The 26004-nt window shown below is 36.9% G+C and overlaps 6 protein-coding genes across 6 annotated transcripts; 4 read left to right on the top strand and 2 right to left on the bottom strand.

Annotated features, from left to right (window-relative positions):
* The first annotated feature begins 55 nt into the window (after positions 1-55).
* LOC109581184 (ras-specific guanine nucleotide-releasing factor 1) lies at positions 56-14408 on the top strand. Its single transcript, XM_019995043.1, has 28 exons — positions 56-349; positions 1215-1593; positions 2649-2744; positions 3647-3795; positions 4780-4948; positions 5814-5927; positions 5985-6110; positions 6896-7022; positions 7120-7232; positions 7299-7383; positions 8122-8231; positions 8287-8336; positions 8436-8454; positions 10054-10236; positions 10369-10405; positions 10467-10544; positions 10624-11949; positions 12061-12194; positions 12351-12451; positions 12506-12587; positions 12681-12844; positions 12943-13027; positions 13156-13353; positions 13462-13541; positions 13692-13721; positions 13773-13890; positions 14004-14072; positions 14133-14408. Exons 2-28 carry the CDS (start codon positions 1219-1221, stop codon positions 14217-14219), a joined length of 4305 nt encoding a protein of 1434 aa, XP_019850602.1. The 5' UTR covers positions 56-349; positions 1215-1218; the 3' UTR covers positions 14220-14408.
* On the bottom strand, positions 14391-17692 carry LOC100638041 (myelin regulatory factor-like). Its single transcript, XM_003385590.2, has 13 exons — positions 17223-17692; positions 16780-17135; positions 16524-16680; positions 16412-16471; positions 16288-16364; positions 15835-15897; positions 15648-15701; positions 15480-15570; positions 15283-15372; positions 15106-15225; positions 14870-15034; positions 14717-14758; positions 14391-14643 (listed from the first exon to the last, which is right to left on the bottom strand). The coding sequence occupies exons 1-13, from the start codon at positions 17403-17405 to the stop codon at positions 14497-14499; spliced, it is 1605 nt and encodes a 534-aa protein (XP_003385638.1). The 5' UTR covers positions 17406-17692; the 3' UTR covers positions 14391-14496.
* Positions 17693-17800: 108 nt separating this feature from the next.
* On the top strand, positions 17801-21004 carry LOC100634770 (pyruvate dehydrogenase protein X component, mitochondrial-like). The gene is made up of 8 exons (XM_003385565.3): positions 17801-17965; positions 18019-18117; positions 18265-18433; positions 18646-18724; positions 19682-19743; positions 20040-20201; positions 20447-20511; positions 20717-21004. Exons 1-8 carry the CDS (start codon positions 17823-17825, stop codon positions 20967-20969), a joined length of 1032 nt encoding a protein of 343 aa, XP_003385613.1. The 5' UTR covers positions 17801-17822; the 3' UTR covers positions 20970-21004.
* On the bottom strand, positions 20943-21982 carry LOC100634893 (vesicle transport protein GOT1B-like). Its single transcript, XM_003385566.3, has 5 exons — positions 21875-21982; positions 21730-21821; positions 21398-21576; positions 21250-21331; positions 20943-21196 (listed from the first exon to the last, which is right to left on the bottom strand). The coding sequence occupies exons 1-5, from the start codon at positions 21903-21905 to the stop codon at positions 21155-21157; spliced, it is 426 nt and encodes a 141-aa protein (XP_003385614.1). The 5' UTR covers positions 21906-21982; the 3' UTR covers positions 20943-21154.
* Positions 21922-25097, top strand: LOC100638167 (meiosis 1 arrest protein-like). The gene is made up of 10 exons (XM_019995050.1): positions 21922-22091; positions 22136-22293; positions 22421-22636; positions 22958-23189; positions 23272-23516; positions 23799-24044; positions 24123-24248; positions 24351-24455; positions 24505-24678; positions 24797-25097. Exons 1-10 carry the CDS (start codon positions 21941-21943, stop codon positions 25007-25009), a joined length of 1866 nt encoding a protein of 621 aa, XP_019850609.1. The 5' UTR covers positions 21922-21940; the 3' UTR covers positions 25010-25097.
* Positions 25054-25992, top strand: LOC100638297 (pyroglutamyl-peptidase 1-like). Its single transcript, XM_003385592.3, has one exon. The coding sequence runs from the start codon at positions 25156-25158 to the stop codon at positions 25831-25833; it is 678 nt and encodes a 225-aa protein (XP_003385640.1). The 5' UTR covers positions 25054-25155; the 3' UTR covers positions 25834-25992.
* Positions 25993-26004: the final 12 nt, after the last annotated feature.

The following is a 26004-nucleotide window of genomic DNA, read 5'->3' on the forward strand; positions in this document are numbered from 1 at the left end:
TTTTATCCATCAAGCTTGCCGCCCACGTGTTTATAATTGCGGCCGCCTCCGTGTTTATTAATAACTTGCGATTTGGAATCCACTACAGAGTGTGTACTGCTTCTCTACTCTCTTGATCTAGAAGTAGCTCAGGAAACGCGTTTATCCCTGTCTGTATCTCTGGACCTTCTCCTCTCCAGACAGCACAGAGGCTAAATACTAGTTGGTGTGGGAGGCAACAGCCACTTGTACTAGCTGCTCCCGCGTCTGTTCTATTTGTCTCTACAAGTTTCTTTTATTCACCACTGAACAACCCTGAGCGCCCTCTGTAACTACAGCTAAACAGCGGCGCCTGCAGTGGCTGAGAAAGGTGAGTACGATTCTGTGCCGTTTTGCTAGTCTCTGTGAGTTAATTTATGTTTGGACACTATGATTTTTAGCTGAGGCACCCACCACTGTTGTGTAGCAAAAATTTGCTACCCCAGCCCTTCTTGTATACATAGTAGTAGCTATCTAAAGCTTGAGGCTGTCACTATTTATGATGCTGTGTACTCACTGTGTCCTCTTGGTTTGTGCTTGTTGGAATTCAGTGGACATGATGTTTCCCTCAGAGCTGCCATTCCTGTCATCTTTGACAAGCTGTAGACAGCAAGTCACTGATCCCTTATCTCTCTGTATGCATTGTAATTGTATATAGAGTTAATATGGAGTTAAGAGTTTCCCTGTCAATACCAAGAGTACTATAGTTTGTAGATTTGGCCACAAATTACAGAGAGGTGGGGGAGAGTTAGTGACTGGTGTGTGGATTGCATTAATTCTGGTGTAAAACTCTTAGTCATTAATGGCTCTTTTGTTTGAAAGAAATGTTAATAGGAATTGCTAATAGATTTGTACCGTATGCTTATAATCCGTACATACTCGTCCTTAGCCATTTTTATAAAATAAAAACTTTCCGGTTGTCACTTTTACACTTTCACTGTAACAGTATAGTTATAGTTTTATTATTTAGTAATCAGTATGTTATACGAATGTTTGTTATTTGGTTAAGCACACAATAGAACTTAATTCAATTACAAAGTATTGTTTAAAAGAGAAGTGCACTTTATTGAAGATAAACATTATGTAACACCCAATTAAAAATCAACGAGGCAGAACAGTAGATTGCAGAAGAAAGAAAAAGATATAAAAAAAGAATGTAATTAACATGAAAAATACTATCTTTTTTTCACTTGTAGTAAAATGGTGGAAGAGCTAAAGAAGAGATTTGAGTCGCCGCCAGAAACTTTAGATAAGATACCCGAATCTCCCGTGGGCCACCCTTTGAAATTATTCCCTGGACACATCAATGGCCTCAGTAGCTCTGATCTTACAAGAATGCCTTCAAAGAGAAAAAATTCGAAAAACCACGAAGAAGGAGACGTTGTGGTCACAGAATCAAAGAATTTGCCCAACATGCCCAACTTAGAGAAGAGCAACAATGACATGAGAGAAAAGCTTGAAGAGTTGGAGAAAGAAATGGCCTTACTCAGACAGCAAGTGAAGGAAGGACGGAAGAGAGAGAAACGTCTCCAACACAAAGTCAATCGATATGAAAATGCAACGAAAGCTAGACGGGTGAGAGAGAGAGAAAGAGAGTGAGAATTTCAAATCTCATTATATCACTTGATTATAATAGCTATGTTTTGACCACAGTCATGAGTAAATACTAGTGCATCTGCCAGTAATGAAAATGATTACTCTTCCGAAATATAATTTGTAGTACTAGACTAGAGAGAGAGAGAGCACAGATAGCCTTACTCTAAATAAAACATGTATAACATGTAATATACATGTGTACATGTATATTCAATGTAAATTAACATGAATCGTATGCCAAAGTGTGTGTGTGTGTGTTTTTAGAACCCCCAATAGGCTAATGAGGGTAGTGATTAGTGTTCGGCCACACCTTTAGCTTTGTGTGGGGATGGGAGGAAGAGTTGTTCTCTTGGGACTCTAGTTAGAATAATAATCAATTGCCTTGGAATATTCTGACATTCCTTTGTTTTAGTGGACATTTTTTCTTGTCAGTTATCTGTTGATGAAATGGGAGAGAATAATAAGAGAGAGAAATACCTACAAAGAGGGCGTGTGTGTGTGTGTGTATGTATGGGAGAAGGAAATGGCTTCCATTTTCTTAAATTTAAAGCATGCAATTATGGATAAACTAGTGAGTTGGTTTTAAATTTAAATTCTATAAAAAACACAAACATTACTTGAAAACGTATGCACTTGACTGTAGCTATACTGATCAACAAATGTTTACCATTTTTTATTGCCAAGAATATCATTACATCATGCTCACATATATACTAATATATATATATATCTACATGCATATAGCCTTTGACAGTATTGTGTATTCATATTTACTGGAATTGGGTTGCGTGGCATTACACTGACATGGAAGTGGAAATTATGTTTGGTACACATTACTAATAATTTGTATGTCGTGTTTTTTCTCACACTGACAGTCATAATAATGTCATAATGTGTTTGCTTTCATGAAATCCTCTCCCTTTCTGACTCAATTTCCTCTCTTTGTAGTTACTATATTCACTTTGAATCAATCACTTTCACTTTTGTATTTTCCCCTTCTCTCCCTCTCTCCTCCTCCTTTTTCTCCACCACAGGCACAAGGCTCACTCAAGAAATGGTCCAGCCTTCAACCCTCTGTACCTGAGCTCCATCAGTCCACAGTACTTGAAGACTTAGCAGATGCACAAGAAGTAAAGGAACACACACACATTTTTACTAATAACTAAATGTATGCATACTTTTTGCTCTGTTTGTGTTGTCGTATGTAAAACTAGATATAAGCTACACTGGTGACATTGATATGAACTTTGGGAGATACATGTACTTTGATTGTGCACTTTCAGTATCTTTTGAACACACAAACAGCGAATGGTTACTTGTGTGTGTGTTTATTATACTAGCGCTTGTACTCATTGACAACAACACCTCCCGATGCCATCTTATTTATAACATATGGTACAGTGTGCATGTATAGTGTATGTAAACTCTAACAGGGTGCATGTGTGTGTATGTGTGTTTTGTGATTGCTTTGTGATGAGAATCAAAAGAAAGAGTTTGTTTGTGATAGAGAGAGAGAGAGAGAGAGAGAGAGAGGGAGAGGGAGAGACAGAGAGACAGACAGAGAGGGAGGGAGAGGCAGAGAGGGAGAGAGAGACAGAGAGAGAGGAGACTAAAAGCTCCAAAATGAAAGTTCACTGCTTATCAGACGTGATCTGAGTCACTCCAATTACATATCTGTGACATTTACTCTCTTTGACTATAAATACAATGGCTTACTCACAAATCTCTTTGTTACTCAATGCACGACACCAGCAGCACATACTACCCTGTACATTGTACATATACAGTTAATAATATATGGTACTAGTAATGCATATATACTGTAGCATCATACTGTATGTCTGATAGTTGTGTTCCACTGTATTGTGATGCCCCCTTGTTTCTACTAATGGCATTTGGTGGCAAATAGAATCAGTTCAACTTCATTTGAAGTCTAATATTATCATCTGTACATGATTAGCACAAATAAATTTTGTTGCGTCCTCTACTCGTGTCACTAGCTCTCTCTCTCTCCCCCTCTCTCTCTCTTTAGTTGATACAGCAGTTTGTTGAGTCAGAGAGGTTGTATAAGAATGTTCTGGAAGCAATACATCACTTCTTTTACCAGCCCATCAAGACGATGGCAGTTTTCAAGAAAGATGTCATATCAACGCAACAGATACAAGCAATTTTTCTAAACAGGTACTTTATGCTCCTATCAGCCCCTTTCTAGTATCAAGAGTACATGTATGTACATGTACAGTTATCAATGTATCCGTTTGATAGTAATTTTACATGTGTAGTAGCTCTTAAGTAAATATTACAGTTCCTTATATAGTTCTTCTGAAAATACTACACTTCTTATAATATTGATAAAAAGAAGCCCCTTAGAGTACAAATACTGTCTCATTGTGTTCAGTAACATTGAGTAATTACCTCATGTATTGTTAAGGAGAACTTTCTAGTCTTTATCAGTATGAGATAACAAGTCTTATGGGCTAAATATGAGAGACATTTACCTCCTCAGAATGTAGTGTATTTTACATGGGCATGTATTAAATGATAATGAAGGAATTTTTCACTATGGGATGCCCATTGTCTATTGTTTTGCTGAGATTGCATGTGCACATACATGTATGTACATGTACATGTACATACATGTATGTGTGTTTGTGTACATGTACATGTATAGTAGGATTGAACCCTCCTCTCCTGTTATCCTTTATAGCTAGACTGATAGTTTTCTTTTGTGCAGTGTTTGCTTGTCTTGTGTATGATGGTAATCAAAACTGTCTCTAGTTGCGATTGTGTGGCTATAGTACATATAGCTGTGTGTTGTTGCCCCCACTAGCCGACATGGTATTCTCTAATTGGTGAGCTTGCAAACACACGTTAGCTGTGTCTAGCTACTCTACAGTTATAGGCATGGATTGAGGCGAGGGAGAGAAGATTGTTTGATATTTGTGTTCCATGTTGTGTAAGGCAGTGGCCTTATATAGACGACGAATATGCGATTAATTATTTAATTAACGTGTTGTTCTTTATCTTTATCTGTCTCTTTCTTCCTCTTTGTCTTTATCTCTCTCTCTCTCTTCCTCTCTCTCTCTCTCACTCTCTCTCTCTCTCTCCCCCCTCTTTCTCTCTCTCTTTCTCTCTCTCTCTCCCACTCTCTCTCTCTCTCTCTAGTCCTGAGATCTTAGCTCTCCACAGGTTACTATATGATCAGTTGTATCACCTTCGGTTTCTACCCAAAGACTCACGAGTCGAAGAGTTTCTGGTCATACTGGAAAGGACGGCTCCTTCATTCTCTCTGTATAGTGGATTCCAGTCCGAGTTCTTTATGCAGAACCTGCAGGTAAAAGAGAGGGAGAGAAGAGAAACACATCAATGATAGGCTATCAATAATAGGCTTACTATTGTAATAGATTGTACATTATTATTATTATTTTCTGGAAATGCGTATAGTTAAAATTACAGTGTATGGATAAATGTGTCTTTGCTGGCTTTAGTTGAAATAGTGTTTGGCTTTGTTTTGTATTATTATTGGGCATGGGCACATATTGTTTATGGTAGATGTAAGGAAACAGGAATATACATTGTACCTGTTGCCACTACAAAGAGAATGGATCATGTCTACAATAGAAGAGAGAGAGAGAAGGAGGATCAAAGAATTAGCTGTTGATGAAGGGATATAGTGAGAAAGATTAAAGAGTTAGGAGAGAAATGAAGTATATAAAGTACATACACAAAGCTAGAGAGAGGGAGAGAGAGAGAGAGAGAGAAAGGAAAGTGGTACAGAGAGGCAGGGAAGATGAAAGAGATGGACAGCCAAAGGGTCATAAGAAGTGTAAAGTGATATAATATGGTGAGGAATTGTTACTCTCTCCTGTAAGCCTTATTAGGATTAATCAGTCATTACTGTGTGACATCCCTTGCATACCAACTACTAAACTAGGCAGCCTCTACTTTGTATATCTCAATGTCTATATTAGCTGCTTAAGTGAAATTCCTTGTATTGACTTCTATATAAAGTTAGAGAGAGAGAGAGAGGTTAATTCAATAGTGGAGTATGGTATGAAGTTTTATGTCTCCAGATTAGCTAATGGGTTACAAATGTACTGTCTGTCATGGTCTTTACTTCCTGACCTCCTCATCTCGAATTTCTTTCACTCTCTTAAATTTCTATTATATACTATCAATTTTCTTTCTTTATTATTCAGAGAGAGTTGTCTCAATGGCGTACTAAGCCTCAGATCAGCATGCTACTCAATCATTTGGAGGCAAGGACAGAAGGAAAGTCACTAGCAGACCTAATGAGAGTTCCAGCAGGAAGGGTAAGAGGAAACACAGGAATAATAATTATTAATGTTTTGTGTTGTTTTTGTGTATAGTTATTGGAATACTCGAATCTCTTAAAGCCATTCCTTGAGGATCGAATCAAAGGGACAAGATATGTTAATGATGCAGTCATAAAAAGGATACAAGGACTTCACTCTTACATCACATCTCTACAAGTGGTAAGTGTTCACTGCCATTAGATCATGCATACATTACATACGTATCTACTATAAGTGGATTGTCTTGTCTATTGTACTTCCTTTTACATTACCCTATAAGCCTTTGTACCTTAATAAGGATATAGATTCATGCATGCTTTGTGCTACTAACCTACTACTGCTGTACTAATCTTGTAATAGTGATAATGCCTTATAACAAATTAGCTTCTCTTTCTAAACTCCTGTACAAAAATACCCTTTGGTACTTTTCTCTTGTACATGTAAATCTTCTCCAGTTTACAGCACCTAGTGCTAACTGCATCATCCTCTTGGAAGAGTTAAAACATTATAATTTGATATAACGTCGTAATATAATGTAAGTTAATGCAATAAGGATTTTATTTAGGATTTTAGTATGGTATTGTTGTCCATCTTGAGTTTGGTCCTTTTCATATTACCGTATCTGTTTAGCTTTATCAATATACCCTCATACCAAAGAGAGAGAGAGTGAAAGGAAGAGATATGGGCAGCGAGGGAGTATTATTAAGTAATGTAGGCTTTCATCCAGTGACATTGCATTTATGTTAATTTTGTGCCTAATTCAATTACATTGAAAATAGATTATTATTATTATTATTATTATTATTATTATTATTACTAATATCTTTATTCCCATTGCCCCTCTATATGTGTGTGTCTATTATCTTGTGTGTTAATAATGTGATCTCTCAGTCAGTTTTAACTATATACGACAATATTGACTGTTATTACATTACTGCTCTCTGTTTCCCTTCTCGTGTCCATAGGAGCTATTGAATGAGAAAGGAGAGTGGGAGAGCATAGCCGAGAAGCACAAGGTCTTTATGAAAATGTCAGCCGATGGTCCTATACCACTTGAGATGTTTAATCCAGACACTAAACTTGTAAAACAAGGTAGGGAAGTAGTGTATTAATAAGTGATCTCTTGTCATCTCTCTCTCTCTCTCTCTCTCTCTCTCTCTCTCTCTCTCTCTCTCTCTCTCTCTCTCAGGTCCTGTCATTGTAACAGAGAAAGGAAAAGAGATACAAAAGACTTGTTTCCTCTTCACTACTCATATAGCATTAGCTGACAAAACACAGAACCACCACATCATGTTTCCAGAGGTTTGTCTCACACACATTGTCATAATCATACATTCCCTACTCCATTATTCCTCTATTCTACTTTAGAATGCAATGATCTCGCTGGTTGGTGCCACGTTATATGAGAATGTTGACATGGGAGGACAGATAATACAAGCAGACATCAAATCAGGTAATTTAAAAAATCTTATTTCATTTATTTTTAAAAAATATTGTAAGACAAACCTTTTTTGATTTTATCAAAATAACCTCCTGTTACATAATTACGTATAATCATTCTAATTTTATCATTAATTGTACATGTGTGGGTGTGGGTGTTTTATCTCTAATTCTATCAGTGGAATTGTGTCCAAAATTCCCACTATCACAAACTCTGACCCCCATTATTCCCCACTCTCACAATCAATTAGATATCTACTCCTTACTATTATTAAATGGTCGGGGCACCATCAAAATGCCGTCTCTTATTTAACAGTCTCACTCCCCATCAATGTAGCCTTGTGCTACAGTCTAGTAGTTGCATGAGGAAATCAGTCAGTTATGGTATATGAGAATGGATGAGATATGGTCATTGCCTTATTTACTGTACCTGATAAACATTGCTTCTAATGGACCGATTAATGAATGAATGCCAAGGTCACATTTTTTGTGTAACGAGAGTCACATCTCAAGAGCCAATTTGTATAAGTAGTGAATGCCACTGTATTCATGCAAGTATTGTACATGCATGTATACATATATAAAAAATACAATTATGCAATTAAAATACAATTAAATACAATTAAATACAATTAAACACAATTGTACATGTACTCTGGCCTATTGTATTATGTGCCATATCTCAGTGTAGTATTACTATTAAAGTAAGCACAGTGGTATTTCACTGGTTAACTTATTAATTTATTTGTAGGTCTTGAGCAGGATATGTTGGGTTTTCGTATTAATTTTACTGGAGAGCACCTCGTGCTAAGAGTTGGTAGACCCAATGAGAAGAAGCAGTGGGTGGAGCATATACATAAGGTGGATCAAATGCGATCATGATTTTGATTTTGATTTTGATTTTGATTTGATTTAGACACTCGAGGCAATCAATATCAATGAATCTGATCTCGACCTTGAGAACATGTAAGTCACCTTTAATGATTATCGAAAGAAAACTTTTATCATTCTCTTTCCTTCTCCTTTCTCTCCTAATTTGTCAATCACCATCTCTTTACATCACAGAATACCCGATGTCCCAAAAGTAAGTGACCGAATCTACATATAAGTACATGCACACAGAGCATGATGATAATTAGTCATTCTAATTGATTTAAAAAAACAAGGAAAGATTAAGAAGGGGAACAACATACAACCAGCCATTACTCATATCCAGTCATCACTCATGCATATATATACACTTTAGTCATACATTATTTCCCCAGTAATGTTTGTGGTAGCCTATAAAGTTAAGGATGTGGTTTTAGACCGTACAGTGTAGCCAGTTTCATTCCTTTCTGTATCGTACAGTGTACATACATGTATTATCTCTGTGTTTATGTGCATGACTTTTATTCGTATGTCATCGCAGTGAAGTCATGTACTATGTTTACTAAATAGAGCCTCGCTGGTCGTGCACCCTACACTTTGACACTTAGCTTTAATATGATAAATCACTTGTATGGGTGCTATTATTGATTGTGTGTCATACGTGTTACTGAGTGCCAGTTTTGTTTAGCCTGTAGCAAAGTTAATTACTTATGCAGCATAACTAACCAGGAGTACTGTATACTGTAAATGTTGAAAGATGGATCATGCATGTAGACTATTCCAGTCTGCGTAGTTTTCACTAAAGTGTCTACGAAAGATTTAAGATTGTACTGCCTTGTGTCTGTTGCATATTGATGTCCTTATGCTGTGTAGAAAGTTTCAGTTTAGCATTTTTTTCAAAAACTAGCTAATTTTGAAAAAAAGCATGGACTATTATAGCCTATGGTTTTTTCCAAAAAATGGCTCCAAAATCATCCCAAATTTTTATTACATTTTCTGATACATATTGATGTCCTTATGCTGTGTAGAAAGTTTGAGCGAATTCCTACTTCAATTTTTCAAGTTACGGCCATTTCAGGAAAAATGCCAAAATTTTGAAAAGTACCCAAGGCTATATAGCCTGTGGTTTTTTCCAAAAAATGGCTCCGAAATCACCCCCAATTTTTATTAAATTTTCTGATGCGTAGTGTTGTCCTTATGCTGTGTAGAAAGTTTGAGTTGATTCCGACGAGAAATTCCAGAGTTATTAGCATTTTTCAAAAACTAGCTAATTTTGAAAAAAAGCATGGACTATAGCCCATGGTTTTTCCAAAAAATGGCTCCGAAATCACCCCCAATTTTTATTACATTTTCTGATGCATATTGATGTACTTATGCTATGTAGAAAGTTTGAGCTCATTCAGACTTCAATTTTTCAAGTTACGGCCATTAAAAAAAAACGGCAAAAATCTGAAAAATACTCAAGGCTATAGCCCATGGTTTTTTCCAAAAAATGGCTCCAAAATCACCCCCAATTTTTATTACATTTTCTGATGCGTATTGATGTCCTTATGCTGTGTGGAAAGTTTGAGGCGATTCTGACAAATATTTTTTGAGTTATTAAAATTTTTTTAAATGAGTCAATTTTTGAAAAAGACCCATATAGCCCATGGTTTTTTCCGAAAAATGGCTTCGAAATCACCCCCAATTTTTATTACATTTTCTGATACATATCTATGTCCTTAAACTGTGTAGAAAATTTGAGTTGATTCCAAGCAGACATTTCCGAGTTATAATTGGTTATAAATTTATAATGCATTCATTTTGTTGACAGATTGCTGCCGCATCTCTTGAAAAACTCTTCCAGCATCTAACAAACCCTCAGCACGAGGACTTCATTGATGTGTTCCTCAATACCTATCCGTCATTCACTACACCAAAAGACGTGTTGACTGCCCTCTTGAACTGCATCGATGACCCAAAGGAGAAGACACCAGATCCTACATGTGCCATTCAAGTATGCAACAATACATAATGTGTATAATAGTAATTGCACGTGATGCATTTTATTCGTAATAATTAATAAGTTGTTGTGTTTGTTTGTGAAATTATTGTTTGTTTATTTTTTGTTTGTTTATCAATGCTTTAGACTGGCCCTAATCACGTTTTCACTTTTAACATGGAAGGTAATCAGGAGTCTTGTATACACATAGACATCAATGATTCTTGTTTGTTTATTTTATGCAGATAATATGGATGCAATCAGCTGCAATACCTCAATATCGGCAACTTCACAGAACTATTCCGACTCCGGATCAGATTCCGGTAATCATCTCTCTCCTTTTCATTTTTCTCTTCTCCCTCTCCTCCATTTAAATTATTTTATCCTTTTTTGTCTCTATAGATTCCCCAGTTGATAGTCCAGATACTCCTCGGAGGCAGATCCCTGCCCCCTCTCTCTCCGGCAGTGTAGTCACGCCCACAAGAGAAAACCCTCGACCAGTTCACGAGGTCATTAATCGTGCTAGCATTAGCACCGATTCAGACTCCTCCCCCTACACCTCGGGAGTTCCAATAGCCGTCGACACGAAGAGAGAGGCCGAGAACGGCTGGCAGGAACCCGATCAAGCTCTCGTTCCATCTTCAGTCCCTACTAAAACCCTCGAAGGGACTTTCCTCCCGTTCCATCGCCCGGTGAGCCGAGAGAGCGGTAACTATGGAGACACGGAGGAAGAGGACTTCCCCCCGATGTCCCTCCCGGTTGGACACAGCTTCAGCATGTCTCAGCCAGAGCCTAGCATTGACTCCATGTTTGACGATACTCTTCAGAGACTTAGAAAATCAGAAGATCTCACGCCACTTGATAAGATAGTCATGTCCCCTCCTCCTCCTCGCTGCCTCACTCCTCAGGATTCTTACACTCGTATCACTAAAGACCTTGACGGGGCCCAGGAAATAGTGAGTAGTATGATCTTTAGTCTACAAGAGCCGTCTCCGCCCAGAGAACCGATTAAGGAGTCGCCACAAGAAGAGGACGAAGATGAGGTTTATGATGCTGTGGAGGACGAGGATAATTATCAGAAATACACGGGTAAAGTCAGAGCCAGACACAACTCGGTTCATCCGACTTCGGAGCGACTCTCAAACGCTTCCAATCTCTCATTTTCAGAGCCAGACCTCGTGGCGCTGTCCGTTAAACCTCGTGGCAGAGAACCCAATAAATCAATAACGACGACCACCACGCCCAGCAGAGGGACTGGTACTTTGGAGAGGTCTCCTGGTGTCGAGGACGAGCTTCTCTGCAGTCTTCCGGCGACCATAGCTCGCAAATTTGCCGACCCTTCTCCCACTCACCTCCAAGCACCTAGTCCTAGGCGTACCGGTCGGTTTAGTCTTGGTTTCAATAAAAAGAAAACAGGTGATAAACAGTCGAGAGGGAAGTCGGCCTCCGTCAGCAACCAGCTTCACCCCTCTAGCTCTCTCTACTTCATGTCTCCGGAGCCTCAGCGAAAAGCCTTTACATCACCGGCAAAAGGTCTTGGTGGGCTCTTCAAGAAGAAAGAGAGAGGGAAGCTTAACAAGTCCTTGAGTTCTAATTTCACTGATGGCGGCGGCGGCCCTGTGGTCCCGGAAACACCTCGGAAATCCTCAAAGGTTCGACGTAACACTTCTCTTGGTCCTACTAGCAGACTACCTCCTAGATACAGCAACATTGATGACCTTATATCAAGTAAGGGGGAAGGATGGATTGTAATGGATGACATCTATTTTGACATGCATTATTAATTACAGCATATGTGTATGTGTATATTATATTTCTTTCTGCCCTTCTTCTTTCCAGGTCCTATAAGGTCTCGTGGTGATAGATCTGATGACGCGTCTCCTTCCAACAAGAGAAAGCTCAGTAGCAAGAACTTGATGCTCGCTAAAAAAATATTCCGTGTCCTCATGAAGTGGATTGAAGTGCATTTTGAGGTAACAACAAATGCAGAATATTATTATTATTATTCTATTATAAGTAGCTTATTCATGTATATTATGATAGCTAAATGTACTTTATTTTTGTGTAATGAATATTATTTTAATAACCTTTTCTCTTTCTTTCTTCTCTTTATCTTTTCATTTTCATAGGATTTCAAGGAGCCTGAGGTTACTGGCCTTTTAGAAGAATTCTTACAAAAAACAATTGAGAGTGATACTGAGGAGTCCCAGCTAGCAATAGACACACTAGAGTCAGTGACTACAGTATCTCTTGATGATATTTAGCCTTTCCTTCCCCTTAATAGGGTTCTTAGCTTTTATCAGAATACCTTCAAGCATGATAACAACAGCTTTGGAAACCTCTTGGCTCGAGTGACAACTCTTGATGTTAGCTTAAACAATAATAATAATAATAATGATAATAACAATGATGATTGATAATAGTACCATTAAGATTATCTCTTTTTCTCTCATTCTTAGGTGACAATCTTAGAAGACATAGACTGGGAGAGGCCAGCAAAAGTCATTGTTGACAAGGAACTGGATCTTTGCTCAAAGACATCAAGAGAGTCCGGCTTCCTTAAAACCATCTCTGAGCAAATCACTCTAATCCTTTTTGCTCACTATAATGCCATACTGAGAAGGTAAAGTAGTAATATAGTGGAATAAATGTTCTAGCATTGTCCTAGTACATGTAATTATTAGAAGGCCCATTCTATAAATTACGTTTTTGTTCTTGTAGTGAGCTCCTTAACTGCAACTGGAAGAAGAAAGACAAAGATAGACTAGCTCCAAACGTCTGTAGAATGATCAAATTTACAAACGAGGTACTTAAAGTTGACATACTGTACATTAATAACTAAATGAAAAGGAATAGTGCTATTAGCTGATGTACATGTAGCTACTGCAGTGTAGTTTATGAACTTTATATATTCATCATATCATTTCCCTATAGATGAGTCTGTGGATATGCACTGAAGTATTAAGACGTGATACTGTTGCTAATAGGGCACTAGTTATTGAGCACTTCGTGTGTATTGCTTGGCACTGCTTTAAGCATCACGACATGCACAGTGTGATGACAATAACACTTGCTCTCTCTTCCTCCTGCATAAAGAGACTATCCAAAACATGGGACGCAGTTGAAAGAAAGGTAAGCACACGATCGTGAATGCACAAATCATGCAATACTAGTAATGGGCATGTACTGTGTTTATAATTGAATATTAGGGAGTCAAATATTATTATTCATTTCTTTTAGTCGCGTCAGAGATATGAGAAGTTAAAGGATATAACTGACCTTCACGAGAAATGCAAGAAACTGCGTGAAAGATTAGAAGAGTAAGTTAACTTTGGAACCTCATATTTTTTGTTAAAATTTGAGATACTTTAAGGTTGCCTAGAAATATGTTAATTTTTGTGATCAAAACTTGCACGATCAACTACCCATTTGGGATGGGCTTTACTTTTTTTTTTTTTCTTTTTCCTTAGAATCACAGCCGCTGAATTAGAGAAGACAGGGTAAGTCTTTTAAACCTCACTGTCCCCCTTTACTCTTGTCCCCTCCTTTAGTGATCTTCCGTCAGCACTACCATATGTCGGAGCATGCCTGGAACAAATATATTGTCTTGATATTGGAGTCAAGACATACAATAGTGATGGTCTTGTTAACTTTGCTAAAATGACCAAGGTTAGCACTCCATTTTGAATTGCAGTTACTGATTTTTCCTGTACTATGTTCTATAAATTAATACTTTTAAGTCCTGTGTTACTATTATTTTTACTTTTTCTCTTCTTCTACAGCTATCTTCTATGATCGATGGTGTTCTACAATACCAAAGAATGCCCTATGACTTTGCACCTAGACTAGATGTAAGTATACACTGTACATGTGTTAATTAATAAATTTTATACTTTGATTTATTCCACCAGATTATTGCATACATTACATCAGTGAAGCCTTTCTCGGATAACCAACTTTATGACATGTCTGTAGCTAAAGAACCTAGCAAAAGATGACCCGTTTCTCCTCCTAACTAACACCTTTCCTATTCCCTTACACATGTATTTTTCCTTGACATACAGTATTGAGTTTGTGTAGAATTGCATTATTATTCTTGTTATTATTTTATCATTATTGTTATTATTATTTTATTATATATTAATTTGTGTATTATGATGTATCATGACATAAATATTTAAGTGCACCAATTTCTTATTTTTTAATGATTATCCATATAAAAATTGTAGTATATAATAATAATAATGCATGTAAGTGTCCAACACAATAAGCAAGTTATTTTAAATGATAGAGTCCTATTACAATCAGTACACAAAGAAGAGATGAGAATAATATGGCGAGGATTGCAATGAGATGGAGTGTCCTTTTATTCTTTCCGTTAAGCTCTTGTATGGCACCAAGAGACTCCATTAGTAGTCGGTCCTATCAAGTTAATGTAAAACACACACGATAATAAAAATATAAAACACTTTGATCATTCATTGATTTAGTTTACTTTGTTCAGAACTAAAATAGTGTCATCTTTTCCTTTAATCACCTACAAGAAAGCAATTGAAATAAATTTCGAATGTGTTTCAAAGACTAACAAAACTTTTTACGACTACTTACAAAATTAAATTAAATTTTAATTTTCTGTCTGTAACCTTACCATTGTTTTAACAGCATCAGGTATAACTTTTTTGACCTCTTGAGCTAGAAGCCCAACCTCTTTAGTGACCTCTTTCTCTTTCTCTTCCCCAAAGGCGCCATACTTGAAAACATAACTGTAGAGGGTCAGCCTCTCAACGTTTGTCAACATTTCTGAAGTATTAATCTAAAGAGAAAAATAGAAAAGAGAAAAGGTTATTAATAGATTAGCTAGTATGATATGTTAATTCTTTTTACTTGTGTAATGTCAGTCTTCAAACGAGCATCAGATGGCTGTAATATTTGACCTGTTACCTGTACATTACCCACGACAGTAAGTGCTTCATCAGGTGACTCTGTATTAATCCCAACTTTACCCTAAATACAAACACCAAAACTATATCAATAGTTTGTCTATAATACTCTTTGTCTTACCTGATAGAACACAGTGTCACTACCACTCGAGCTGGCTCCTTTCAGCCACGTTGCATCACCTTCATTATCAAACTGTCCAGGATTAGAAGCCTGTAAATAAAGAAACAAGCAATAAGACTCAAATAAGAGACAATATTAACAATATTAATGTATAGCTATATAGCATCACACGCAGTACTGCTATTGTACCAGCTTACTCTAACAATAATTCTTTCAGACACATAAGCAACCACTGGATAATTACCAGTAGAAGTATAAGCATGGAGTGAAACAACCAAAGAGAAATACCTAAACAATATATGAATTTGAATCATGTACAGTATGTACATATATGTATGTAGTAAGGTGTGGTTGGATGCACTGACCTTTGGTCAGGGTTTGGTTTGCCTCTTTTCCTCATATTATTAGCTGTTGTCTCACTAGAAGAAAAACAGTGATAGTTTACGACAGTACGTTGAACGATAACAATCATTAAGCACAGCATGTACATACATGCATACAAGTATGGCACGAGTGTTTATGTATGTGTGTGTCATAGGACTTGTGCAATACCTAAAGTGTAGACGACAGGCACTAGCTTTCACTAGCTGATCTGGAAAATTTGGGAGATCAATCCTAGAATGAGAAGCAATTGAAAAGTGAAACCACATTTGGGACACAAACCATTACATCAACAGACAAAAGATAAACTCAGAGTGACATACACAATCATTCTGAAGTAGGAGCAAATATAACTCTTATACTATGACCTAATAAAGTTATGTGTTTTGACTTAGAACAATCTTAACTGAGTACACATTGAAACCTGATGATAAGCAGTACCAGGGCACTATATTTCATACATCTCTCTCTCTCTCTCTAATATATTCATAGTGTATTACTAACACAAGTACATTAGACCAAAGGTATTAAATAATCAGGTAAGCTTAAAGATACTGTGATTCTACCAATTCTATTTTCTAAAACACAATATTAAGAGCTTGAAATAATAATTCATCAACTCACAGCAGTGATTCGTAAGGTAGCTTCGACCTGTCAGTGCGTGACATCTCTATCATTATTATTGATTCGGGAGCTTCAAACTATAAGCTATTGATTAAAGGGAAATCAAGGATAAAGATGCATTCACCTTCATTCCATATAAGTGAAGACCAAAGCAATTGATGAGCTCTAACTTATGACCGTTTGCCTGTAATTGAAGCACAAGTATTCTTGCTATTAAGGACAATGATACAGCTTACATTGGTTTTCACATATTTTGGGACTCTGGGTAGCTTAAGTTGCACCGATATTTGGAAGTGGTTCTTCTTTTGACACACAAAGCTCTCGTCCCATTGAGAATAATTGAAACCTTTATCAGCTTCGACTGCAAATCCGCAAGTCACTTCATCATGGTTTCTTTATAGAATGAAAAAAAAACATAAAAACAAACATTGCAATCATTCTAGTTATTTCCTCCCATCTGCTTTCTATAGCTCTATACATCCAGTTACTTACATGTCTTGCATTGATCTATCACTCATACAGTACCAGCTATCAACTTTGAATGCCTGCCAGCTGAGGCTCTGCTGCTGCTGCTGCCCGTTGCTTCCTTGAATTGCTGTCCCACTCTCTCCAGTGCAAGGTTCCATCATGAAACAGACATCGTCAGATGAAGGAGGTGGGGGAGGCTGCTGTAGGCCAGGATGAAGAGAATCTTGATTGTTCCCGCCACCAATAGCCTGCTCTGAGAGCGGGGGACAGTATAGTGGACACATTGCGACTGAGTTGATGGAATAGTTCAAAAGCGAGGAAGATTCATTGCCTGACAGCTCGTGTGTGATGGTTGTAATTGTGCTTGGATATTCATTTGTCTGTGATGACAAATAGGAAAGCATGAAAGTGTTGAATATCATGAATAACAATCATGTGAGATTGAAATTTAATAGAAAACAACTCACTGAATTGCAAAGAGGAGATGGCTCATAGCAGAGATGCTGCACACTGCAGTCATTGCTATTTCCTCCAGCTCCTCCTCCTCCTATTGCCTGCTGTTCTCTTGTTGAATAATTCAGAATATTACCATTGCATCCACCAGAGGCAGGAGCTGCATGTGACATATCTTGAGTGTAGACCAGAGCCATTCCTATTGCTGATAATCATATGCAGTGATAGAACCAGCATTTCTTTTATAGCCAGCCTTCCCTACATCCGTTTTCCTGCTCAGCTATACGTAATAGGTTTATTTTCATTGACCACATTTACCACAAAATGTTTCCATTTGCTAAGAAATCGAAAGCTGAGGTGGGACGGCTAGACTCAATTCGCTCATATAAATTCTCTGAAAGAGTACAAGGGGAGGATACAGTAGGCAATTCGATTGAACCGCAGCAAAGCAGTCCCTTTCAGCATTGGTTTTATAGTCAGCATTCCTTTCTCAAACCACCAGTTTCAGTTCATGAATGCTATACCAGCACGTGTTTAAAAACTACGGAATAAAAATACTAGATCTGTGTCCAGTAAATTTGTAATGGGCGTGGTTGTTATCACGTGATAACAAAATGGCGGCTTTTAGGAAGGCTTTTGTTTACAAGAGCTCAGGATTCCTCCAAGGAGCAACTGAAATAACAAAGAGAGAACTGCGAAGCTGGAAAATTGTCAGAACCATTTCTTCGACATCTGCTAAGCAAGCAGCACCACCAGTGTTAGTTTAAGTTATGATTTTGTGTTATTTTTATTGAGAGGTTTGTGATACAGTCCACTCTCTCCAGCTGTCAGGTTTCTAATTGATGCAAACCCACACCTCAATCCAGCCGATATACCAAGCACAGGACCAAAAGGACGCCTGCTTAAAGGGTAACATTTATACATGTACATGTAATGTATGTACGTGGACATGCAGTGGGAAATTTTGAGTCAAAATTACATTTTATTTATCTCTAATATATAAGGGGGCAAATTTATAATGCATTAATTTTAAGATCATCTAATTTCTTACTACAGTGATGTACTAAAGTATATGGATGATTTAAAAAGTGGCAAAGCAGCTCCGACTAAAGGGCCAGGATTGCCTCCAGTAGAAAGCCCATCAGGTGATTCTGGTCTTAGATATGTTGATATACCACTCAATAATATGAGGAAAACAATAGCGAAACGTTTAACAGCTTCTAAGGTAAATCTTGCATATTCACATACTATCTTATTCATGTTTTATTGTATGAGTAGTACATCTGTTCTCTTTTTCTCTCTTTCTTTTCCTCTCTGTCTCTGTCTGTCTGTCTGTCTGTCTGTCTCTCTCTCTCTGTCTCTCCCCTTCTCTCTCTCTCTCCCCCCTTCTCTCTCTCTCCCCTCCCTCTCTCTCTCTTTCTTCTTTGTGTTATTTAGAGAGATATACCTTACACATATGCTGTTATTGATTGTGCTGTTGATCAGTTAATGGAGCTTAGGAAGAGAATATTAAATGGTAAGACTACATGTACATGTACATGTAGTCTGCCTTAATAGTGCATACATGTACATGTATTGCTTGCTATTCCATTGCACCCATAACTTCAATATTTATTTTACCAAGAAGTACATTTTATTATCTACAGGCATAGGGTCAATTACATTAAAAGCAATTATATACAATACAATTACTACTATTGCAGGATAATTTTGATAGTACTATTGCTATTGGCATTTAAGTCCTGTATTTTGGCCAAATTTTTTAATTTGGAGTAACTTTAAAAATTCATAAAAAATCTAGATTTGATCGGAATCAGCTGAAACTTTCTACACAACATAAGAACATGTATACGCATCAGAAAATATTATAAAAATGGAGAATTCTCTACTTTTTATTTTTGGTGAAATTTGACCAAAGTCCCTGTACTACAGTACAGGGACTTTTACCCGATTTTTTAGCAACTTTAAAAATTCGTAAAAAATCTAGATTTGATCAGAATCAGCTGAAACTTTCTACACAACATAAGAACATGTATATGCATCAGAAAATATTATAAAAATGGAGAATTCTCTACTTTTTATTTTTGGTGAAATTTGACCAAAGTCCCTGTACTACAGTACAGGGACTTTTACCCGATTTTTTAGCAACTTTAAAAATTCGTAAAAAATCTAGATTTGATCAGAATCAGCTGAAACTTTCTACACAACATAAGAACATGTATATGCATCAGAAAATATTATAAAAATGGAGAATTCTCTACTTTTTATTTTTGGTGAAAATTGACCAAAGTCCCTGCACTATAGTACAGGGACTTTTTACTCGATTTTGGAGCAACTTAAAAAATTTGTTAAAGCTACTATTAAATTTTACAATGGATTTCAATTACCCCACTAATCCTGTCTCAACATATACATGTACATAATGTCTGCTCCTATCATTTTATTATTATTATTTATTTATTTTTTGCTTCAGAAACTGGAAATAAAGTCAGTGTTAACGACATAATTATTAAAGCAGTTGCTTCTACTTTAGAGGTAAGTTGTAATAATAATAATACTAATAATACTAATAATAATAATAATAATAATAATAATAATAATTGGAGATTAACATCAAAGTAGAGCACATACAGAAGACTGCGTTATTGGGATCTGCACGAATTCGGAGGAGACATTTAAATATGTAATTGTGTATCATAGTCTGTTTGTTATGGACTGATACTGAGTTTGTACCAACTTGTTAGTTGTGATTATATTAAATAATAATAATAATAATAATAATAATAATAATAATAATAATAATAATAATAATGAAATAATTCCTCCTCTAGCAACTCCCTGAGTCAAATTCAATGTGGACCCCTGAAGGAGACCTTGAGAAACTGCCTAATGTTGATGTAGCTGTTGCTGTAGCAATAGAGGGTGGGCTCATCACCCCTATCATCAGGAATACCAATGCTTTGTCAATAGTAGAGATATCGTCACAAATTAAGGTAAATATTTTTGTTTTTGGTGGACTCTTATTGTGATTTTGAAATTGTGATTTTGAAATGCCACGTAGAAAATAAAGTTTGAAAGTTTTATATTGAAAGCTGCTTTATATTAAAGTTTCCTGATTGCAAATTTTTGTCAGATAGACATTCAATTTTTTATTCTGGTGCACTAATGGATTTTGATTTTTGACATTATATTGCATTGTCCATGTATTTTGATTGCTCCTTTGTAATTTATAAATTAGAGTCTGGCTGATAAAGCAAGAGATGGGAAACTACAGCCTCATGAATATCAAGGAGGAACATTCTGGTAAACTTTACTAATGTGTACATGCTCTGTATAATAATACACACTAATTGATCACTAATCATTATGAGAGTTCCTTGTTGGCAGACAGCATTCACATTACAATATCAACTTTCAGTGCTATCACTTTATTGAACATAATATATATGATCATTATATTAGCATAATATTATTTATTTATTGATTTTTTATCATTTATTCCTGTTAGTGTTTCTAATCTCGGTATGTACGGCATATCAGAATTTACTGCCATCATAAACCCTCCCCAGTCGGCCATCTTAGCCATTGGACGGATTCATACGATACCTTCCATTGGACCAGATGAGACTTTGAGTGGTGTCACTAAAACTATTACAGCAACACTCTCGTGTGACACTCGTGTCATGGACTACGAGTTGTCATGCAAATGGATGTCATTGTTCAAGAAGAATATAGAACACCCTTTCGTACTAGGAATATAGCTGTTATATCATGATAGAAAAAGCCAAAAAAAAAATAATTGTTTAATATTTCCATAATAATAATAATAATAATAATAATAATAATAATAATAATAACACAATGGGTAAAACTGAATAATAATAAATTAATAATAATAATAATAATAATAATACACCTAGTTCCAGTCAAGGTCATTATTGAAAGATTATGCTGGAGATGCTGAATCATTAGATAGTGCATCAAAAACCTTAACACGATATAAAAGAGTAGTACTTTGAATGACTTATAATGGATGCTTACTGATCTGATTCCGGGTAGATTCAAAGCATGCCCTATCACTGGTAGTCTTCTTAGAAACATAATAGCATATGGAATAATGCCTCTGAATGTAATAAAAGAAATTAGAATTTGCATCCAAAATAAAATAATTGAATTTTGTTTTTAGTACCTGAATAATAGAAAGGCTCCGTAGGTTTCTACGATCATTCCAATTAGGGCCCAGCCACAGAGAACTATAAAGATTCCTACGGCAAAGAAAGCCGTCCCTTTTAGCTTGTGAGACTGAAAGAAGAATGTAGCAGTCTTTTGAGGACCAATGATGAATAGTATACCGGCAATAAAAAGAATCTGGAAAAATAGAGTTGTCATTAATCAGAATCCACAAAAAAGTAATAATTAATTTTTTAAAGTGGCCCCAAACCTTACATACCATATTGTAAGAATTACTAACAAGGTAGCAGTACATTCAGTAATGGGGTGTATGTAAACGTGTTTTCTTACATTTCCAATAGCTAATAAACCTGAATCAAAGAATAATATGACACCAAGGAAGAGGAGACCAAGGCCAAAAGCAACCAGCCCTAGACCAATCTCTAGACAAAAAGATCAGTGAGTATGTCCATGAGAAAAATAGATTGCAACTCACTCTGAAAATCAGTCAGATCTACAGATATCATGATTCTTTTCTTTCTGTGTTCTCAGCTTTCAAACAATGAAGACTTTTGGTTTACCTGTGTGGGTCAAGAATAGGCGTGGCATGTACACTAACCACACCCTCTACACGTGTTGCCTCGTGTTGAAATTGAATGAATGCAGCTGTAGAGAACCGAGCATGGAAAGGAGTGTTTTTAACAGGCAACCCGGTAAGCTCAGTCACCATTGATCTATCTTATCATATTCCACACAGCTAGGGCGCTAATACTAGACCTACAGGCTCCAATGAGCCCCGCTACCGCCTCTAATGTACACACGGCTCTGAGGGACGTAGTGAGCTTTCTAGTTCATTTATTGGGACCTGGGAGAGTCCCTCTGTTTTCACTCTCAGTATTAAGGACATACACTGAGGTATGAAAACAAATTAGTAATAACGATGATTGATTGATCTATCATTTCTCATTTTTTGTTTGGAATTTACGATTCGTTGTAGTGGGTATTAAATAATTTGGGTGTAATAATTAATTTCTTTATTTAGTGTCTGTTTCCACTGCAACCACTCAAGGGAAACTATTCACGTGTACAGAGTGCACTACTTGAGCTGTACAGTATAACCAATCGGTACATAGGAGGGAAGGAAGGAGGAGGAGGAGTTGCAAGACACTCATCATTGATAAGAGGTAGTCTATTGGATGGTATGCAAGAAGCTTTGAGTCAATTCCAACGTCTTCTACAAGCAACCAAACAAAACAATGTAAAGTATTATTATTATTCGATATATTACTTATCGGTACACAAATTTTAGTGGATAATGTCATCTCTTCCTTTATGCATGTATAAGTAATGTTTTTGTTGTGTGCAAATTTGTGTTGCTACTTTAGATTTTTAATGGAATTGTATTATTGTACATGAGTGTGCAGCTGTTTTGTAATTTAAGTGATAGGGTGTGTGTATGTCACATTGTACTGCTGTCATGTTCACATGCTTCTTGATTAAACTTAATCTTGTTCAGGTTCCAATTATGGAGAAGGCCATTGTTCATTTTTCTCTCTCTCTCTCTCTCTTTCTCTCTCAGAGTCAATCTGGTTCTTCTATTAATAGCTACTGTCCATCACAGATAGAGATTATCATACTAACAGCTCAACCGACACACTCCATACAGCAGTCGCTAGAGAGGGTAGTGGACCAGCTGGACTTGGAGAATTTGAAAAAGATACAAGTAGTCAGCATAAACGATCCAGAAAAACCAGACAAGGATCATGAGCTAGAGGAATTGTCTCAATCCACTAGTAGCCCGAATGAGCTAAGTATGTACATGTACTTATACTATAATCCCATCATGGCATAGTGTATGTGCCCACTACTCTACCATTGATCTTACATTTATAGGTTTGAGTGTATTTGATGTTATCAGGTGTACTAATGATGTACCTAGTTTACAGGGTCTCTTCAAGACATGGCTCTATGACTGCAGTACAGATGTTGAGCATATACAGATAGTCCTACCATCTTCCTCTGCTGGAGTGGTGACTGGTGCTAGAGTTAATGATGAAAATAGGATCATTATTAAGTGTGATGTGTGGGAGAGGATGCTTGATCCTTCATGTCTGCCTACTGCTTTCTCTAAAAATCTGGTTAGTGCAATCATTTATTATAATGATAAGTACTTGTTTTAAAAAGCATATTGTATACTGGAAGCATGACTTCAAGCAAAGCATGCTAAGTGAATTAGAAATTACATATGGAACAACTTCAAAATTTATTTTAAAAATCTAATTTTTGATTGGAAATTTAGAATCTACTCAAAACTTTTAAGTAATGTACGGTACACGTATACGCATTAGAAAATTTAATTAAAATGTTTGCCTTAGTTTTGCTCAATTTTGACTATTATTATGATGATGATTTCTATATAGACCATCCAGACAGGATCTTCAGTTGTTTCCCAAACTCAGTCCTCTGGACGTGGCAGTACAACTCACACAGTTCCAGTGTACCGATTGAAGTCGATTGGTACCGTCTCGTGCGACGGAGTCTGTGAGTCTGTGGTATACGGTAGTCCATGTATCGTGAGGAGCACTTGCTGTTGGAAACTGGACTGGGATGAGCTGGAGACTAACCAGCAGCACTTTCAAGCACTGTGCTATCAACTTAAAGAAAGAGTAAGAGAGAGAGAGAGGGGGGAGAGAGAGAGGGAGAGAGAGAGGAGGGGGAATACGTATAAATGACCATTGTATTAGAATCAAGGGCTCCTTTTAGCTACTGATGATTCCTTTGGTTCATCAGTTGCTTCATCTCCTCCGGTCCAAGTGAAGGCAAACTACATACTCATTCCATCTCCTTCACCAGCTTCGTTATTACTCAAGGTAACTATTAATTTTTAAGAGCCAATTTGAGCACAAAAATATCTTGCATAAAAATTTCTCATACATTGATTGAGCCACTTTTATTCTATCATTCTCTTCAAGGCTGTTGTATGCAATGAGTTGCTCCTCCCTATTGACCTTGGTGAAGATGAAGTAGTTCACCTATTACCAGAATCAATAGACACGCTTGGAGAATCACTGTCCAAGGTCAGACTAGTAGCTATTACGTGTGAATACATTTATGTATCTCTTACAGCTAGAGCATCATGAGATATACAACCCCTTGAACATACATTCAGGGTTATATACAGTAATCAATAGCTCAACCAGTGATCAGAGGAGTAGATCATCCACAGAAACAGGGAGAGGGAGAGGAAGAGGAAGAGGAGGATCAAGGGCTGGACTCTCAAAGAGGAAATCAACTGAAACGGTAACCCACTCTCTGTGAATGGGGGGGGGGCTACCTTATTAAAGTGTATTTTAATAATGTAGTAACCCATCATTAAAGTTATAAAGTTCCTAATAATACATTTTGCTGTATTCTGTAGATTGCAAGTTCTGATAGTAAGAGGATGCCATCTACTGATCCAGTCCCTCTTACTGTTAGTACTGGTGCTTCCATTGGAAGGCCCAGTGGCTCAAATGTTCCTCCTAGTCTTCCTTCTTCTCTCTCTGGAGCTACTGTACGTGGACGTAGCATCAAGAGAATGCGTGGGGCCAACAAAGATAGTTTCATTCAAGGTGGATATAATCTGCCATAGATAGAGAGTAGCTACAATTTTTAAAACACAGTATAAGTTCCTCATTACTATTCATAGAATCATTATGTTAATTACTAACAATAATTAATTACTGAGACAACAATAATAAAACTTCAGCAATTTCAATTTCTGCCAAGAACTTTAAAATGTCTGAAAACAGGACTCAGGCTCAGCACAAAGAAGTAGAAACCAAACCCTTAACCGTCCTGGTGACTGGTTTTGGCCCGTTCGGCAGTCACAAAGTAAACTCTAGCTGGGAAGCGGTTAAACTCCTTCCCTCCATGGGACTGACAGCAAATGGCCGAGAGTTGAGAGTGGAGACTAGAGAAATAAGAGTCTCCTACGAGCTCGTTAGGGACCGAGTCCCTGCCCTGTGGGATGAAATAAACCCTGATCTCTGCATACACGTTGGGGTGTCTCCCTACAAGTCCATAAAGTACGAGAAGTGTGCCAATAACCATGGATACTTCCTTCAAGACGTGGACTCACAATTCTTGGAGTCTTCCACGATTCACCCTGGCTCTCCGGACGTCTTGAAAACATCACTTGATTTAGACGGACTCTCCGAGGAGGTATTGAGTATCGTAGCCAAAGAGGAGGGAGGGAAGAATAACGTTAAGATTGAAGTCTCGTTTGATGCAGGGCAGTACCTTTGTGACTTTATATATTACACGTCGCTTCATCACACATTCAAGAAGAAGATTGATAAAGCTCCAGTTCTTTTTGTACACGTTCCACCGCTAGATCAACCTTATTCACAGTCGTGTCTTGCCAATGTATTGAAGCATACCATTGAGAGTATTCTCTCTAATAAAAGCAATTGAGAATAAGATTGATTCCTTGCATGCATCGCTGCTATAATTGTAATAATAATTATTATTGCTACGATCCTTTTCATTTTGATCCCACCCATCCTTTGAACATTATTATTATTATTATTATTGTTACAATGTTAAATTTTTTTGATAATTTTTCAGTGGCTGAATAATAATAAT

This window comes from Amphimedon queenslandica, unplaced genomic scaffold, assembly GCF_000090795.2.
Source record: "Amphimedon queenslandica unplaced genomic scaffold, v1.1 AMPQUscaffold_13456, whole genome shotgun sequence".
In the NCBI taxonomy this organism is placed as follows: domain Eukaryota; kingdom Metazoa; phylum Porifera; class Demospongiae; order Haplosclerida; family Niphatidae; genus Amphimedon; species Amphimedon queenslandica.

Bases quoted from the DNA above. Each gene is read 5' to 3' on its own strand.
- LOC100638297 (XM_003385592.3), top strand. From the start codon at position 25,156: ATGTCTGAAAACAGGACTCAGGCTCAGCACAAAGAAGTAGAAACCAAA.
- LOC100634893 (XM_003385566.3), bottom strand. From the start codon at position 21,905: ATGATATCTGTAGATCTGACTGATTTTCAGA. The intron at 21,822-21,874 runs GTGAGTTGCAAT...CTTTTTGTCTAG, and splicing joins AGATCTGACTGATTTTCAGA to AGATTGGTCTAGGGCTGGTT. The intron at 21,577-21,729 runs GTAAGAAAACAC...CTATTTTTCCAG, and splicing joins GTTTATTAGCTATTGGAAAT to ATTCTTTTTATTGCCGGTAT.
- LOC100638041 (XM_003385590.2), bottom strand. From the start codon at position 17,405: ATGGCTCTGGTCTACACTCAAGATATGTCACATGCAGCTCCTGCCTCT. The intron at 15,702-15,834 runs GTATTGCACAAG...TTTTTCTTCTAG, and splicing joins GCCTGTCGTCTACACTTTAG to TGAGACAACAGCTAATAATA. The intron at 15,226-15,282 runs GTAAGACAAAGA...GTTTGTATTTAG, and splicing joins GTGACACTGTGTTCTATCAG to GGTAAAGTTGGGATTAATAC.
- LOC109581184 (XM_019995043.1), top strand. From the start codon at position 1,219: ATGGTGGAAGAGCTAAAGAAGAGATTTGAGTCGCCGCCAGAAACTTTA. The intron at 2,745-3,646 runs GTAAAGGAACAC...CTCTCTCTTTAG, and splicing joins ACTTAGCAGATGCACAAGAA to TTGATACAGCAGTTTGTTGA. The intron at 10,406-10,466 runs GTAATCAGGAGT...TATTTTATGCAG, and splicing joins TTTCACTTTTAACATGGAAG to ATAATATGGATGCAATCAGC.
- LOC100634770 (XM_003385565.3), top strand. From the start codon at position 17,823: ATGGCGGCTTTTAGGAAGGCTTTTGTTTACAAGAGCTCAGGATTCCTC. The intron at 17,966-18,018 runs GTTAGTTTAAGT...TTTGTGATACAG, and splicing joins AAGCAAGCAGCACCACCAGT to TCCACTCTCTCCAGCTGTCA. The intron at 18,118-18,264 runs GTAACATTTATA...TTCTTACTACAG, and splicing joins AAAGGACGCCTGCTTAAAGG to TGATGTACTAAAGTATATGG.
- LOC100638167 (XM_019995050.1), top strand. From the start codon at position 21,941: ATGAAGACTTTTGGTTTACCTGTGTGGGTCAAGAATAGGCGTGGCATG. The intron at 22,637-22,957 runs GTAAAGTATTAT...TTTCTCTCTCAG, and splicing joins AAGCAACCAAACAAAACAAT to AGTCAATCTGGTTCTTCTAT. The intron at 24,456-24,504 runs GTCAGACTAGTA...TATCTCTTACAG, and splicing joins TTGGAGAATCACTGTCCAAG to CTAGAGCATCATGAGATATA.